This window comes from Heptranchias perlo, chromosome 11 (assembly GCF_035084215.1).
Source record: "Heptranchias perlo isolate sHepPer1 chromosome 11, sHepPer1.hap1, whole genome shotgun sequence".
NCBI lineage: Eukaryota > Metazoa > Chordata > Chondrichthyes > Hexanchiformes > Hexanchidae > Heptranchias > Heptranchias perlo.
This window is the reverse complement of record NC_090335.1, coordinates 5,602,610-5,621,331: the sequence shown is the minus strand read 5'-3', so window position 1 is coordinate 5,621,331 and position 18,722 is coordinate 5,602,610. Positions and strand designations below refer to the sequence as shown.

Here is an 18,722-nt window from a genome sequence, read left to right as displayed (position 1 = left end):
CAGGAGGTGAGTCACTCGCCGCAGAATACCCAGCCTCTGACCTGCTCTTGTAACCACAGTATTTATATGGCTGGCCCAGTTAAGTTTCTGGTCAATGGTGACCCCCAGGATGTTGATGGTGGGGGATTCGGCGATGGTAATGCTGTTGAATGTCAAGGGGAGGTAGTTAGACTCTCTCTTGTTGGAGATTGTCATTGCCTGGCACTTGTTTGGCGCAAATGTTACTTGCCACTTATGAGCCCAAGCCTGGATTTTGTCCAGTTCTTGCTGCATGCGGGCTCGAACTGCTTCATTATCTGAGGGGTTGCGAATGGAACTGTGCAATCATCAGCGAACATCTCCATTTCTGACCTTATGATGGAGGGTCATTGATGAAGCAGCTGAAGATGGTTGGGCCGAGGACACTGCCTGGAGGAACTCCTGCAGCAATGCCCTGGGGCTGAGATGATTGGCCTCCAACAACCACTACCATCTTCCTTTGTGCTAGGTATGACTCCAGCCACTGGAGAGTTTCCCCCTGATTCCCATTGACTTCAATTTTACTATGGCTCCTTGGTGCCACACTCGGTCAAATGCTGCCTTGATGTCAAAGGCAGTCACTCTCGCCTCACCTCTGGAATTGAGCTCTTTTGTCCATGTTTGGACCAAGGCTGTAATGAGGTCTGGAGCCGAGTGGTCCTGGCGGAACCCAAACTGAGCATCGGTGAGCAGGTTATTGGTGAGTCAGTGCAGCTTGATAGCACTGTCGACGACACCTTCCATCACTTTGCTGATGATTGAGAGTAGACTGATGGGGCGGTAATTGGCCGGATTGGATTTGTCCTTTCTATATAATTCTATATCAAAAGCAAAATACTGCAGATGCTGGAAATCTAAAATAAAAACAGAAAATGCTGGAAATACTCATCAAGTGAGGCAGCATCTGTGGAGAAAGTTTCAGGTCGAAAACTTATGATGAAAGGTCTTTGAAAGGTCTGCAATAGCACCCATCCTGCCTCAGCCCACCTGCTGCTGAAACCCTCATCCATGCCTTTGTTTCCTCCAGATTTGACTATTCCAATGCTCTCCTGGTCGGCCTCCCACTTTCCATGTTCCATAAACTTGAGCTCATCCAAAACGCTGCTGCCCGTATCCTAACTCACACCAAGTCCTGTTCACCCATCACCCCTGTGCATGCTGACCTACATTGGCTCCCAGTCCAGCAACGCCTCAGATTAAAAATTCTCATCCTTATGTTCAAATCTCTCCATGGTCTCGCCCCTCCCTATCTCTGTATTGTCCTTCAGCCCTACAATCCTCCGAGATCTCTGCGCTCCTCCTATTCTGGTCTCTTGTGTATCCCCGACTTCCTTTGCCCCTCACTTGTCGGCTGTGCCTTCAGCTGTCTAGAACTTAAGCTCTGGAATTCCCTCCCTAAACTTTTCTGCCTCTCAACCTCTCTTCCTTTAAGTCACTCCTTAAAACCTACCTCTTTGACCAAGCTTTTGGTCACCTGTCTTAATATCTCCTTACAGTGCCAAATTTTGTCTGATGACACTCCTGTGAAGCGCCTTGGGACGTTGTACTGTTTCAAAGGCACTTTATAAAAGCAAGTAGTTGTTGCTGCGGATCTTGTGTGGGGTGCGGTACGTGTGTTGTTTGTGCACTTTGCTTCATGTCTGTCTCAAAACATCTCCCCGCCCTCATCCCCTTCCTTTAACACATGGTCGAGGCCTTGGTCCCAGGCTTGCTTCTGGTTTGCTGCCCGATTTGGTCACGTAGGTGAGCACTGTGCACAGGTTGGAGGTGATGGGGGAGTGGAGGAGGAATTCTGAATGGGAGGAGTAGGCAGACACTGAAGTGTGCAAAGTATTGGTGGGTTCTGGAGGCAGTGCCTAATTTGAAGGTGTCCTGAGAGAGGTGATATTTGTCGTCTAATTGGTGGCAGGAAGGTCTTTTCGTCTCTGCATCATCCACCGGTTATAGTTTTTCCAAGAAATCGCTGGTGATTCAACCCATTGACAGGAGTCAGTATTCCTGATTCTTGCCTTTTACCTGTTGTCCCCCTTCCCCCCTGCCCCCCTGCCCCCCTTACTTTGGTCTCACTTATTTTCCAATTCCCAGTTCTGAGGTGGGCTCCACAGTACAGACTCTGCTGCATTGTTACTAACACCGACCGACCCGTGGCTTTCACTTCGTGTTCCTCAATTTTATTCATTTGCTGCCACCTAGTGGAGATCCTTTCCTGGAATCATAGAAATTTACGGCTCAGAAGGAGGCCATTTGGCCCATCGTGTCTGTGCCGGCCGAAAAAGAGCTATTTAGCCTAAACCCACTTGCCAGCTTTTGGTCCGTAGTCTTGTAGGTTACGGCACCTCAGGTGCACATCCAAGTACCCTTTAAATGCGATGAGGGTTTCTGCCTCTGCCACCCTTTCAGGCAGTGAGTTCCAGACCCCCACCACCCTCTGGGTGAAAAAGTTTCTCCTCAACTCCTCTCTAATCCTTCTACCAATCACTTTAAATCTATGCCCCCTGGTTATTGAACGCTCTGCTAAGGGAAATAGGTCCTTCCTATCCACTCTATCTAGGCCCCTTTGTTACTGATGGATAAGGCAGAGAGAGAGCTGGGACTTTTTGTCACTAATTGTCATCTGAGTGTCCAATTAGTTCTTGCGGGAGGCCCCAGTGAAGTTCACACAGGAACAGTTAATGCACTCCTGTCAGTCATGGTTCAGTGGGTAGCTCTCTCGCTTCTGAGTCAGAAGGCCAGATCCCATTCCAGAGACTTGAGCACAAAATCTAGGCTGACACTCCCAGTGCAGCACTGAGGGAGCACAGCACTGTTGGAGTTGCCGTCTTTCAGATGAGACCTTAAACCGAGGCCCACCTGCTCTCTCAGGTGGACGTGAAAGAACTCATGGCACTATTTCGAAGAAGAACAGGGGAGCGCTCCCTGGTGTTCTGGCCAATATTTATCCCTCAAGCAACATCATTAAAACTGATTATCTGGTCTTTATCTCGTTGCTGTTTGTGGGAGCCTACTGTGTGCAAATTAACTGTTGCGTTTCCTACATTACAACAGTGACTACACTTCAAAAGTACTTAATTGGCTGTAAAGCACTTTGGGACATCCTGAGGTCTTAAAAGACGCTGTATAAATATGAAGAGAGATTACATAAACTAGGCTTGTATTCCCTGGAATATAGAAGGTTAAGGGGTGATGTGATTGTTTTTTAGGATTTTGAAAGGAATTGATAGGGTAGACAGAGAGAAACCTTTTCTGCTGATGAGGGCATCTAAGACAAGGGGACATAATCTTAAAATCAGAGACAAGCCATTCAGGAGAGAAGTTGGGAAACACTTCTTCACGCAAAGGGTGGTAGAAGTTTGGAACTCTCTCCTGCAGAAAGCAGTAGATGCTATCTCAATTAATAATTTTAAATCTGAGATGGATAGATTTTTGCTAGCCAAGGATAATGAGGGATATGAGCCAAGATGGGTGGATGGAGTTAGGATACATATCAGCCATGATCTAATTGAATAGTGGAACAGGCTCGAGGGGTTGAATAGCCTACTTATGTTCCTGTATGCAAGTCTTTCTACTGCGTACCTGTGTGCAGCTGTGAACCTGTTTATTTTAACTTAGCACCTCCGCAGAAACATTGAGCGAGTCAAGTGTGTGGACTTCACCCTCAGAAATCACCAATCGTGGGCTTGGTAACATCACACTAAGGTGTATTTCAGTTTGTTGTTGGATCTCTTGACTTGCATTCTAAAGGGCCTTCTGTTTGAATACTAGGTTGTGAGTTCCATTGCCATTAGCAGCAGCTTGGATTAAGTTCTGATTTTACAATAAAGGGATGTCAAGTACACCTGGAGGTCCCCCAGCAATCATTTTACTTGTGTCTGGGAAATCAGAACTAGTGGCGTAAATGGCTGCTCTGGACGGCCTCTCAGATTACAAAACAAGTAACGCCAAGGAACGTGTGGGGTGAAGGAAATGTTTGTATCAATAATTCTAAAATTTTCTGTGGACTTCTGGTACAATTTTAAAGGGGGTGCAGAACAGAGAGACCTGGGGGTGTATGTACACAAGTCTTTGAAGGTGACAGGACAAGTTGATATTGCTGTTTAAAAAAGCATACGGGATCCTTGGCTTTATAAATAGAGGCATAGAGTATAAAAGCAAGGAAGTTTTGCTAAACCTTTATAAATCACTGGTTAGGCCCCAGCTGGAGTATTGTGTCCAATTCTGGGCATCACACTTTAGGAAGGATGTCAAAGCCTTTGAGTGGGTGCCGAAGAGATTTACTAGAATGGTACCAGGGATGAGGGACTTCAGTTATGTGGAGAGACTGGAGAAGCTGGGGTTGTTCTTCTTAGAACAGAGAAGGTAAAGGGGAGATTTGATAAAGGTGCTCAAAATTATGAGGGGTTTTGATAGAGGGGGTGACTAGGCGTGTGGATGAGGGTAACGCAGTGGATGTGGTATACATGGATTTCAGTAAGGCCTTCGATAAAGTCCCGCACAGGAGACTGGTCAAGAAGGTACGAGCCCATGGAATCCAGGGTGCCTTGGCACTTTGGATACAAAACTGGCTTAGTGGCAGAAGGCAGAGGGTGATGGTCAAAGGTTGTTTTTGTGACTGGAAGCCTGTGGCCAGTGGGGTACCACAGGGATCGGTGCTGGGTCCCTTGCTGTTTGTGGTCTACATTAACGACTTGGATATGAATGTAAAAGGTATGATCAGTAAGTTCGCTGATGATACAAAAATTGGTAGGGTGGTAAATAGCGAGGAGGATAGCCTCAGTCTGCAGGACGATATAGATGGGTTGGTCAGATGGGCGGAACAGTGGCAAATGGAATTTAACCCGGAAAAGTGCGAGGTGATGCACTTTGGAGGGACTAACAAGGCAAGGGAATACACAATGAATGGGAGGACCCTAGGCAAGACAGAGGGTCAGAGGGATCTTGGTGTGCAAGTTCACAGATCCCTGAAGGCGGCGGAACAGGTAGATAAGGTGGTAAAGAAGGCATATGGGATACTTGCCTTTATTAGCCGAGGCATAGAATATAAGAGCAAGGAGGTTATGATGGAGCTGTATAAAACACTGGTTAGGCCACAGCTGGAGTACTGTGTGCAGTTCTGGTCGCCACACTACAGGAAGGATGTGATCGCTTTGGAGAGGGTGCAGAGGAGATTCACCAGGATGTTACCAGGGCTGGAGCGCTTCAGCTACGAAGAGAGACTGGGAAGATTGGGTTTGTTTTCCTTGGAGCAGAGGAGGCTGAGGGGGGACATGATTGAGGTGTACAAAATTATGAGGGGCACAGATAGGATGGATACTGAGGAGCTTTTTCCCTTCGTTGAGGGTTCTATAACAAGGGGGCATAGATTCAAGGTAAAAGGCGGGAGGTTTAGAGGGGATTTGAGAAAGAACTTTTTCACCCAGAGGGTGGTTGGAGTCTGGAACTCACTGCCTGAGAGGGTTGTGGAGGCAGGAACCCTCACAACATTCAAGAAGCATTTGGATGAGCACTTGAAATGCCATAGCATACAAGGCTACGGACCAAATGCTGGAATATGGGATTAGATTAGACTGGGCTTGATGGCCGGCGCGGACACGATGGGCCGAAGGGCCTCTATCCGTGCTGTATAACTCTATGACTCTATGACTAAATAAGGAGAAACTGTTTCCAGTGGCAGAAGGGTCGGTAACCAGAGGACACAGATTTAAGGTAATTGGCAAAAGAACCAGAGGAGAGGTGGGGAGAATTTTTTTTACGCTGCGAGTCGTTGTGATCTGGAATGTACGGCCTGAAAGGGTGGTGGAAGCAGATTCAGTAGTAACTGTCAAAAGAAAATTGGATATATACTTGAAGGGGAAAAAATTGCAGGGCTATGGGGAAAGAGCAGGGGAGTGGAACTAATTTGATAGCTCCTTCAAAGAGCCGACACAGGTACGATGGGCCGAATGGCCTCCTTCTGTGCTGTGATTCTGTGACTTTCCTACTGTATATTTAAAACAGCTTTTGGATTTTAAATCAGAAATTAAAAGTGGAGGAAAGCGTTTCTGCTCAGCTCCTCAAGCAATGGGACTCACAACCTAGTGTTCAAAGAGAAGGCCCTTCAGAATGTACATCAAGCAATCCAACAACAAACTGAAACGCTACCAGAAATCTTTTCACATAAAATACTCCTTAGTGCGAAGTCACCCATATAATACGGCAAATCTCATGATAGAGAAGAGGATTTTATTATTGAACAAATTCTGCAGTGGGAGGGCTTAGGCCCACAGCTGCTGCCCATTTGTCCTGCACCCACTGAATATGAAAGCAGAATTTTGCAACAAAATAATTAAAAGGCGATGTCATATCTGAGGGCTGTAGTTTGGTTCAGTGTGATTGTATTAGCAATAGAAATATTTGCTCACTGGTTATGTGCTTGTCCATCTCTTTTACATCCCAATTGTGATTGGCTTGAAGCCAGCTGCTGGCATTGTATAATTGGCTCCGTTTTACAAGGATTGGGTTTGCAGACTCCTTCGCTCTGCAATGTCTGAATGAAACAGAAAAGTGAAGCTGCTTGCGACGGATCACTGCCACACGGCTTGTCCTATCTCTGCCTACAGTCAATCTGATGTTGACACTGAGTGCATCCCTGCCTCTCCTCTTGGGAAATGCTGCAATTACATTTTCTAAAGGATTTAACAAGCCTGATGTGAGAGATTGCTTGGGTCTTTCTAACGACCATAATTTACAGTCGCTCATAAACTTGTTGAAACACGTGGCTTCATCAGTAACCGTGACTCGTTGTGATGTGTGACTGGTGACAGTGTCAAGGAGAGTGTGGTCAGATCTTGTCCCCTGACTTTGGCCATGGTTGAATTTGGCAGCGGTTTGTTCCTCACTAATGAATGGAGTGGTGGCTTTGAATCCAGCGATCACTATCAGGAGAATTAACGTCTGCAAAGGAAGTGTGCATCCAGGCGTACTGTTCAGTGAGAGGGTCAGCACACCGAGGGGCTTGTTGTTTTGTGCAATTATCTGAGAGAAGCTGCAGTTTTTTATTTTCAATTTAATTCCTAAACTTCTTTTCTTGTTCAGCCTTCAAGATGGTGGTATTGGATTTATTCTGCTCATAGACAGGAGACAAGACAAATGGTCCTCTGTGAAAGCATCGCTGCTGCGAATCGTGGTGAGTCTCATTGCAGCGCAGATTTCAGCAGCCTCTTCCTCATGAACACGTTCCTACCTTTAAGGCAGCTGCTGAATAACAAACATGTCAATTAAAGCAGAGTCACTCGTGAGAATCCGGCTCAGCGTGGGATGGAACACAATGTGCTTGGTCACCCGTAGTCAGGGGAAAACTATTGCTAATGCAGCCCATGGTGCAAATTGAGCTAATTTCAATAAGATCTCCAGTACAGGGTAAATTCAGTGCTCCCACTGCCCTCGAAGAAAGTGTGGCTCAGAGTTTAGGCACACCGTGACACCAATTCTCCCTCTTGGGAGCAGAGGACCACTGAATTTACCATGTATTTGTAAAGCACAGACTGGGTTCTAATTCCTTTTAGTGCTTGTGCATGTCCAAAAGTAATGTTTCGATAAAAGATTTCCTGATTTTATTTCAATCATGTACAGTCATTAACAGTAAAGCAAAGTGGTTTTACATCCTACTTTTGCTTGGTGTTCACTCACTCATTTTAGTCACTGCTGTGTGTTGCATTCACTGTCTAAATCATAGACCTCATCGATGTTTGAAATATTAAATGCCTGAACTGAGCTGCCAAACCATTTCTGTTTTACAGCCTGAATGTACCCATGAATTGATGAATATTTTTGTGATATTAGAAATGTAAAAATACACTGCTTTACATTTTTTTTTAACATTTTGGGAGAGCGAAGTACTGAACACAAAGGATTTCTACCTTGGAAGATCTCATGGGTTTCATTGCTTCAGAGTGTTACTGTGAAGCAATGAAACCCATGAGATCTTCCACTCCCCTCTCCCAAAATATAAGAGCCACACAGTTTAAAATTTCTTGACCGTTGATTTCCAATGTTGACTTGGCAGGTGTCCGCGCTGACTTCAAGCTCCCCCAGGATCTGGATATGCCGGGGCCCTGCCTGGTGGTGTCATTTCCAGGATGGCCGAGTCTCTGCCCGCCCATAGAAGGCCATAGAAAAGGAATGGGCCATTCAGCCCCTCGAGCCTGTTCCGCCATTCAATTAGATCATGGCTGATCTGCATCTCAACTCCCATTACCCGCCTTGGATCCAGGTCATCCTGGAAATGACACCACCAGGCATGAATCTAGTGCTGAATTGCACTGATACTGGAATGAATACAGCACTGGAGGGAAACTCAGCCAGTGTTCCTGCTCCTGATTGGCACATGTAGCGACTGCAACAGTTCTGATGAAGGGTTTCCAGCCAAAACGTTAACCTGCCTTTTCTCTTTCCAAGTGTTGACTGACCTGCTGTATATTTCTAGCATGTTCTTTGTTTCTGTTCAGGTGGATGTAAAAGATCCTACAGCATTATTTGGAAAAAGAGCAGGGAAATTCTCCCAATGTCCAGTCCAGCATTTATCCCTCAACCAATACCACTAAAAACACATTCGCGGGTCATTTATCTCATTGCTGTTTGTGGAACCTTATTGTGTGCAAATTGGCTGCCCATTGCCCTATATTATAAGTGCCTATACTTCAAAGGTACTTCATTGGTTGTGAAATGCTCTGGAAAATACTAGGTACATGAAAGGGGATGCAAGTTATTTATTTTCTTTCTCTGTTCTGTGCACTCTGAGAAACATTCAGTATGCTGTACTCTTCAACCACTGAATTAGTTTTATACTCAAACCTGTTACCAACTAATAGACTGAGGCAATGTGCCAGTGTTAGGCATTATACCAATTAACGACTATTGTCTTAAAGTCTTCAGCAAGTCTCTCTCGATTTTCTGATGGAGCTTTTTGGGAAGTAAATCGGTCCTTCTGTTTCCCCTCTCATTCTAGGGATCATTCCCAGGAAACCTTCAATTGGTCCTCGTCCTTCTACCTTCAGGAATCTTTCAGAGAGCAATCTCTGAAATTGTCCTGAGATTTAATCGAGATGATTTTAAGCTGAAGGTACCGGTGAGTGAAATTTCAAATAACTTGATATGATTCTTGGGAAGATAAGAATCTTTTTTGGCCAAAAAAGTACATATCCAAAATATTATCAACGGATTCTGCTTTGGCCAGCCTTATTAAGTGATACTTCGTTGATCCTCCATGGCGTTGTACAAGGGGAGTCGAGACCGAGTGTAGTCTTCAGGTGAGGAGGGTTAGAGGGTGGTGATAACTGGACCAGGCATGCAGGTATAATTCAGTGCCCAATTGAAAGTCATACCTTCTGTCCTTACTTTTATATTAACACACTGTAATTACACCCTCCTGTCAGAGGTGGCAGTGCTGCATCTCCACTTACAGCGTGACAAGTTTACATAGGTTATTTCCATTATAAGTGTGGCCATAGGAATTGGTAATGGAAAAAGTTGACAGGAAATGCATGCAGATATAAGATTTAAAATATATTAATAGTCAATCTCCCATGGCACATGGGGAGTCAAGACCAAATGTAGTCTTCAGGTGAAGTGGGGTTAGAGTGCAGGAGAAAAATTGGACCAGGGCACGCAGACTTCATTTAGTCTCCATTTGAAAGGCACAGGTTCTGTCCTTATTTCCCATTATAAATTCCTGTGTCCACTTTTAGAATGGAAACTGCCTATGTAAATAATATATTATATACTATAGATAGATGTGACCTGTTTGTCCAGCCGTATTTATTTATAATGTAACTGTTTGGCCAACCTTATTAATATAAAATGGCCCGGAATTTGCTCTGAATGGCGAACGAAAGTTGTCCGCCACTCATTAGATTTAGACTTGCCTACAAACGATCCACAGGCTTTAGTGCGGGAACTGTCTCTAATGGCGAGCTGCAAAAAGTGCAGCGTCCTCTTCTGGGAATCTGTGAGCTGTGTGAACGGGAAAAGGATCCATTTGTCCCCTCAAACAATCAGATTGAAGCATCCTTGTCAAGCCGCGCAGTCAGAACCAGGAAGTGCAAGCTACAACAGTTAATTCAATGTAAAATCAGTTAGAGAAAGCAAAATAAAGAGAGGTTAAGAAATATATAATTAAAAAAGAGATAAAAGAAACAGAAATAAAAAGTAAAAAAAAAGTTTTAAAAAAAGTTTTCCAATAACAATTAAGAGCTGAAGGAATGAAGCTCCACATTTTAAAGTTAATTTTCAGTGCCAGAGAGGTTGTTTGGCAGTCATTAAGACTTAACCACACTGTTAAAAGTTAGTTTAGACCTAAAAAGCCCAGTGTAGATTAGTTTGTTTCTAGCTGGGCTGTGCAGCAATTTCACATTGGTCCATTCATTCAGTCGGCGAGATCTCCTCATGCGTAACTTTCAAATGAGCAGGGAATCTCGTAGAGCAACTTCTGGATTTGCACGTTTGACTGCGCATGTGCACTCGCCGGAAGTTGCTCTTCCATTTGCCCTTAAACAACGGTGAGCGCTGTTAGGCGCTCTGTTATTTTTGGAGCAGATTCCGGGCCAATTTGACTGTTTGGCCACCCTTATTAATATATCATGTGACTGGCCACCCTTATTAATATATCATGTGACTGTTTGGCCACCCTTATTAATATATCATGTGACTGTTTGGCCACCCTCATCATAGAATCATAGAATGATTACAGCACAGAAGGAGGCCATTCGGCCCGTCAAACCTGTGCCAGCTCTCTGCAAGAGCAAACCAGTTAGTCCCACTCCCCCACCCTTTCTCCGTAGCCCTACAGATTTTTTCCCTTCAAGTACTTATCCAATTCCCTTTTGAAAGCCATGATTGAATCTGCCTCCACCGTCCTTTCAGGCAGTACATTCCAGATCATAACTACTCGCTGCGTAAAAAAGTTTAATCTCATGTCGCCTTTGGTTCTTTTGCCAGTCATCTTAAATCTGTGTCCTCTGGTTCTCGACACTTCTGCCAATGGGAACAGTTTCTCTCTATCTGCTCTGTCTAGACTCCTCATGATTTGACCACCCTTATTAATCTATCATGTGACTGGTCAGACTTATTAATATATCATGTGACTGTTTGGTCAGACATATTAATGGATAATGTTACTATCTGGCCAGCCATGATAGAGACCATCCATTCAGCTGCCTCTGCTGCTTCCCCCTCCTTCCCCTTGCCAAACATGCCAAACCTCCTCCCAGACCCCCACTCTAGCACTGAACCTGCATCTCTCCCATCTCCGTCCAGGGAATTACAGACCAGTTAGCCTAACATCAGTATTGGGGAAAATGCCAGCATCTATCATAAAAGATGTGATACAGAACACTTGGAAGGCATTAACGGGATTGGACAAAGTCAGCATGGGTTTATGAAAGGGAAATCATACTTAACAAATCTACTGGAGTTTTTTGAGGATGTAACTAGTAGAATAGATAGGGGAGAACCAGTGGATGTGGTGTACTTGGATTTTCGGAAGGCTTTTGATAAGGTCCCACACAAGAGGTTAGTGTGCAAAATTAAAGCACATGGGATTGGGGGGAATATACTGGCATGGATTGAGAATTGATTGACAGACAGGAAACAGAGAGTAGGAATAAACGGGTCTTTTCCCAGGTGGCAGGCAGTGACTAGTGGGGTACCGCAGGGATCAGTGCTTGGGCCCCAGCTATTCAAAATATATAACAATAATTTGGATGAGGGAACTGAATGTAACATTTCCAAGTTTGCAGATGACACAAAGCTGGGGTGGAATGTGAGCTGTGAGGAGGATGCAAAGAGGCTCCAATGTGATTTAGACAAGTTGGGTGAGTGGGCAAGAACATGGCAGATGCAGTATAACGTGGATAAATGTGAGGTTATCCACTTTGGTTGTAAAAACAGAAAGGGAGATTATTATCTGAATGGTGATGGATTGGGAAAAGGGGAGGTGCAACGAGACCTGGGTGTCCTTGTACACCAGTCGCTGAAAGCGAGCATTCAGGTGCAGCAAGCAGTTAGGAAGGCGAATGGTATGTTGGTGTTCATTGCAAGAGGATTTGAGTACAGGAACAGGGATGTCTTACTGCAGTTATACAGGGCCTTGGTGAGACCACATCTGGAGTATTGTGTGCAGTTTTGGTCTCCTTATCTGAGGAAGGATATCCTTGTCATGGAGGGAGTGCAACGAAGGTTTACCAGACTGATTCCTGGGATGGCAGGACTGACTTATGAGGAGAGATTGGGTCGACTAGGCCTATATTCACGAGAGTTTAGAAGAATGAGAGGTGATCTCATCGAAACATATAAAATTCTAACAGGACTAGACAGACTGGATGCAGGGAGGATCTTCCCGATGGCTGGGGAGTCCATAACCAGGGGTCACAGTCTCAGGTTACGGGGTGTGCCATTTAGAACCGAGATGATGAGAAATTTCTTCACTCAGAGGGTGGTGAACCTGTGGAATTTTCTACCACAGAAGGCAGCGGAGGCCAAGTCATTAGATGTATTCAAGAAGGAGATAGATATATTTCTTAATGCTAAAGGGATCAAGGGATATGGGAAAAAAGTGGGAACAGGGTACTGAGTTAGACGATCAGCCATGATAATTTTGAATGGCAGAGCAGGCCCGAATGGCCTACTCTTGCTCCTATTTTCTATGTTTCTATGCCCTCTTCAAACTCAAATCTGTTGTAATACCCACTCTCTTGATCCCATTTCCACTAAACTGCTGACCACCAACTTCCCTTCTTGGCTCCCACATTAGCCAACATTGTAAATGGTTCCCCCTCCTCAGGTACTGTCCCCCCCCCCTCCATTTTAAAACCACTATCATCACCCCCCCCCCCCCCCCTCAAAAAACCCACCCATGACTCTTTGTAAACTATTGTCCCATCTCCAATTTCCCTTTCCTCTCAAGTTCTTGAACATTTTGTCGCCTCCCAGATTCATGCCTTTCTCTTGCACAACTCCTGTTTGAATCCCTCCAATCAGGTCCACCTCTCCCACAGCAGTGAAAAGGCCCTAACCAAAGTTGTGAATACATTGTCTGTGACTCTGATTGTGGTGTCCCTGCCTCAGCTTATCTTCAATAAAACCCTCATCCATGTCTTTGTCATGTCCAGGCTCAACTATTCCAATGCATTCCTGGCCACCACCATCCCATCCTCCACACTCTGCAAACTTCAGTGCATCTAAGTCTCTGCTGTCTGTACTCTATCCCACACCAAGTCCCGCTCAACCATCACCTTGTCCTTACTGACCTACATTGGTCCCCCAATAGGCCCTCCCTATCTCTGCAAATTCCTTTCCAGCGGAGAGCAGGTTTCACAAGGTCTGAGGATCCGTCTGAATTATTACATAGCGAAGAATCAGTAATTAAAGTCCTGCTTCAGGTGCCTCAGTAGGATCACTGCAGCACAGCCCGGCAAGGATCTTTAGAATAATCATTGCCTGCTGCACAATTATCAGACTCATAAAGGATCAGTTCTTGCAGGTGATGAGGGTAAAGGAAAAGACCCTCCATCACCGAATCACAGGGAGGCAGTATAGAGAGGAGGTGCCTCAGAGAAACTCATTGCCAGTCGCTCGAGAAAAACTGCAGGAAATAATCAGCAACTGTTTCCAATAAAGATTAATCATGGCTTTCATATTAGTCCTGAAACATTGAGGAATCCCCTACTCTGAGCACTATTCCCCAATGCAGTAAATCTTTGATCGTTTCAGGGAGAAGTCATTCCATCACATTATTAATATGAGGAAAAGGGAGCACTATACTCCAGTAGAATAACACACAATCACACATTTCCACTGACAAATTTCATGTTTCATAACTACAGTAAGCCACACAAGACTAATTCTACTTTTTACTACTGTGTTTACCCCAGGTTTCAGCTTTTTTACTCATGCATGCTCTTAACCTCTTAGTTCTGCTAGGTGCTCCCTGAGTGCCAGGAGGTTGAGAGGCTGGGACATTTCCACTGGAGCCTTTGAGGACAGAGGTGACACTCATCTCAATGATGGTGCGGCCCTTGAAGGCCCGGTCATAAAGCTGTCTCATATATTGGCAATGGAGGGGCCAGAAGGAAGGTGCTTCAGTGTTGAGACAGCGGCATCTTTTACCACTCCTGGCACTGGAAACAGGCTCATTTGGGCTAATGGTCAGCATGAGAGCAGACTGAATAATCTCAATTAATAATTGAAAACCCAGAGCTATGGCTTTCTTATAGATATCTTGCAAGGAATCATTGGAAACAGTGGTAGCTGTCACTCCAGAAGCCAGAAGTGCCCCCAGAGCCACCACCTGATGTCTTGTTACTGCAGACATGTCCTGAGCTGCCATACTTTCCAGGGGGCTCTGCATGGACTGGCAGTGTTGCAGATACAGGTGGTGGACTCCTCCATCCAGCATCTCCACCACGTGGATGGAAACGATCTTCACTGCCTGCACCTGATATTAATGCTCCTTGATCATTTATCTCTTCTGAATCCCACCCCTGAGATTTGGTTCTTTAGGCTCCTAAGCTACAGGAAGCCATTCCCGCTCCCTCCAATGAGGCATGGCTGGCTCCTCCTCTTCCACTCCCAGCCCCTCTGTGCACTGGTGCTTGATACTTCACTCTGTGACATTAACTCTCTCTCTCACTATTTATATCCCTCATGTGGCTGTATCTAGATGCTTGAATAAAGCATGATGCCACAATGGAGCTGGCCCGGCTGGAGCAGGAGTTTTTGCTGTCGAGCAGTTGGGCTGATTTTCAGCCCAATCATCTTCAGTGAGTGGCTGCACTCGACGATAAAAGCAAAATACTGCAGATGCTGCAAATCTGAAATAAAACCAGAAAATGTTGGAAATACTCGGTAGGTCAGGCAGCATCTGGGCCTCTCGGATGGTGGACTCTCACACGTGACTTAGAAGAAGTGACTGAGCAATGATAGGAGGCCCTATCTGCCCATTGTCATTCTGATAGTAACTCGACCAAAAGAGGAAAGTCCAGGAACCTTCTGACATATTTGTATAAATGAACGAGTGATCAACACATAAACTGAAAGCTTGGAGGTAATACTTGTACTTCTGGGTTATTTTATGTTCGTACTCCAGATGGGGAGCCTTGCCCTTTTGGGGGGATGGGGCACATCTCACAATTTTGGACGTAAGCCTGATTTCCTGATGTGTGCTCCTGGCGTTTGTAGCTTCACACCGGGAATGCAAACCTATAAAATTACTCGTGCAGGTCCAATGTTATTTAGATCTTCCATCCCCAATACCAGTGACCATACATATAGCACCACTTAAAAGTTATTCCTTTTTAAAAATAGTTCAGTTTTCAAAACCAGATCTATTAATAGGAACATGTGAAATTAGTTTAATGTCAAATTTGTGAAAACCTCAGGAAGATTAATAAAGACATCTTAAAGCAGCCAGTTTACTTCATTTAGTTTCATCAACCATCTGCAGTTTTCTGGAAAATGCTGAGCGTTTGTTTAGCAGACGTATAATTGAGTTATTCCAGTTTAGATCCCTTTGATTTTACAGTGTGTTACAGGCTCACTGTATTTATGAGGCTCTTCTCTTGCAGATCATAATGCTGAATTCAGTAACGGAATTACACAGTTACATTGACAAAACGCAGCTGACCCAGGAACTTGGAGGCACCCTGGAGTATTGCCACAGTCAGTGGATCTGCCATCGGACTGTGAGTACTGAAGAACAACTTCGTATACTAGCAGACCTCCCATGATATTGCTCATGGCAAGTTGGAGGATACAATGTTTTGTAACAATAGGGGTGTTATCAACAAAGTGTGATCAAGAGAGTGTGACAGGGTATGTCCTGTCCCACCGGCAGGACAGGTCCACCATAGGTGGCGGTACAGTGATATACAGTCAGGAGGGAGTGGCCCTGTGAGTCCTCAATATTGACTCTGGACCCCATGAAATCTCATGGCATCAGGTCAAACATGGGCAAGGAAACCTCCTGCTGATTACCACCTACCGTCCTCCCTCAGCTGATGAATCAGTCCTCCTCCATGTTGAACACCACTTGGAGGAAGCACTGAGGGTAGCAAGAGCATAGAATGTACTCTGGGTGGGGGACTTAAATGTCCATCACCAAGAGTGGCTCGGTAGCACCACTACTGACCGAGCTGGCCGAGTCCTGAAGGACATAGCTGCCAGACTGGGCCTGCGGCAGGTGGTGAGCGAACCAACATGAGGGAAAAACCTACTTGACCTCGTCCTTACCAATCTACCTGTCACAAATGCATCTGTCCATGACAGTATTGGTAGGAGTGACCACCGCACAGTCCTCGTGGAGACAAAGTCCTGTCTTCGCACTGAGGACACCATCCAACGTGTTGTGTGGCACTACCACCGTGCTAAATGGGATAGATTCAGAACAGATCTAGCAGCTCAAAACTGGGCATCCATGAGACACTGTGGGCCATCAGCAGCAGCAGAATTGTACTCCAGCACAATCTGTAACCTCATGGCCTGGCATATTCCTCACTCTACCATTACCAACAAGCCAGGGGATCAACCCTGGTTCAATGAGGAGTGTAGAAAAGCATGCCAGGAGCAGCACCAGGCGTACCTAAAAATGAGGTGCCAACCTGGTGAAGCTACAATACAGGACTACACGCATGCTAAACAACGGAAGCAACATGCTGCAGACAGAGCTGATCGATTCCACAACCAACGGATCAGATCAAAGCTCTGCAGTCCTGCCACATCCAGTCGTGAATGGTGGTGGGCAATTAAACAACTAACGGGAGGAGGCTCTGTAAACATCCCCATCCTCAATGCTGGCAGAGTCCAGCACGTGAGTGCAAAAGACAAGGCTGAAGCGTTTGCAACTATCTTCAACCAGAAGAGCCGAGTGGATGATCCATCTCGGCTTCCTCCTGATATCCCCACCATCACAGAAGCCAGCCTTCAGCCAATTCGATTCACTCCACGTGTTATCAAGAAACGGCTGAGTGCACTGGATACAGCAAAGGCTATGGGCCCCGACAACATCCCGGCTGTAGTGCTGAAGACTTGTGCTCCAGAACTAGCTGCGCCTCGTAGCTGTACTGGAACAGCTTGGCTAAACACTGGCATCTACCCGACAATGTGGAAAATTGCTCAGGTATGTCCTGTCCACCAAAAAAAAAAGCAGGACAAATCCAATCCGGCCAATTACTGCCCCATCAGTCTACTCTCAATCATCAGCAAAGTGATGGAAGGTGTCGTCGACAATGCTATCAAGCGGCACTGACTCACCAAAAACCTGCTCACCGATGCTCAGTTTGGGTTCCGCCAGGACCACTTGGCTCCAGATCTCATTACAGCCTTGGTCCAAACATGGACAAAAGAGCTGAATTCCAGAGGTGAGGTGAGAGTGACTGCCCTTGACATCAAGGCAGCATTTGACCGAGTGTGGCACCAAGGAGCCATAGTAAAATTGAAGTCAATGGGAATCAGGGGGAAAACTCACCAGTGGCTGGAGTCATACCTCGCACAAAGGAAGATGGTAGTGGTTGCTGGAGGCCAATCACCTCAGCCCCAGGACATTGCTGCAGGAGTTCCTCAGGGCAGTGTCCTAGGCCCAACCATCTTCAGCTGCTTCATCAATGACCTTCCCTCCATCATAAGGTCAGAAATGGGGATGTTCGCTGATGACTGCACAGTGTTCAGTTGCATTCGTAACCCCTCAGATAATGAAGCAGTCCGTGCCCGCATGCAGCAAGACCTGGACAACATCCAGGCTTGGGCTGATGAGTGGCAAGTAACATTTGCACCCGACAAGTGCCAGGCAATGACCATCTCCAACAAGAGAGAGTCTAACCACCTCCCCTTGATATTCAACGGCATTACCATCATCGAATCCCCCACCATCAACATCCTGGGGGTCACCATTGACCAGAAATTTAACTGGACCAGCCATATAAATACTGTGGCTACAAGAGCAGGTCAGAGGCTGGGTATTCTGTAGCAAGTGACTCACCTCCTGACTCCCCAAAGCCTTTCCACCATCTGCAAGGCACAAGTCAGGAGTGTGATGGAATACTCTCCACTTGCCTGGATGAGTGCAGCTCCAACAACACTCGAGAAGCTTGACACCATCCAGGACAAAGCAGCCCGCTTGATTGTCACCCCATCCACCACCCTAAACATTCACTCCCTTCACCACTGGCGCACTGTGGCTGCAGTGTGTACCATCCACAGGATGCACTGCAGCAACTTGCCAAAGCTTCTTCGACAGCACCTCCCAAACCCGCGACCTCTACCACCTAGTAGGACAAGGGAGCAGGCACATGGGAACAACACCACCTGCACGTTCCCCTCCACGTCACACACCATCCCGACTTGGAAATATATAGCCGTTCCTTCATCGTTGCTGGGTCAAAATCCTGGAACTCCCTACCTAATAGCACTGTGGGAGAACCTTCACCACAAGGACTGCAGCGGTTCAAGAAGGCGGCTCACCACCACCTTCTCAAGGGCAATTAGGGATGGACAATAAATGCTGGCCTTGCCACCGACGCCCACATCCCATGAACGAATAATAAAAAAAAATTAAGTGTGACACTTAGAGACATCATTGAATCCTCAATGCCTCTATTCTGCCCAATCCTTGCTCTCATCTCTTAACTCACCCTTAATCCTCCACCCTCACCCAGTCACTTCCCCTAAGGGCAGATGGT

At 45.9% G+C, this 18,722-nt stretch overlaps 1 protein-coding gene across 2 annotated transcripts in view; it reads left to right on the top strand.

The window, feature by feature from the left end:
• Positions 1-18,722, top strand: part of mcf2la (mcf.2 cell line derived transforming sequence-like a) — a 249,981-nt gene that overhangs the window by 83,843 nt on the left and 147,416 nt on the right. For both annotated transcript variants that reach the window (XM_067992473.1, XM_067992474.1), the window contains exons 4-6: positions 7,090-7,180; positions 9,002-9,121; positions 15,615-15,731. In XM_067992473.1, the coding sequence (XP_067848574.1) occupies positions 7,090-7,180; positions 9,002-9,121; positions 15,615-15,731 (328 nt within the window). The remainder of the gene's footprint in view (positions 1-7,089; positions 7,181-9,001; positions 9,122-15,614; positions 15,732-18,722) is intronic.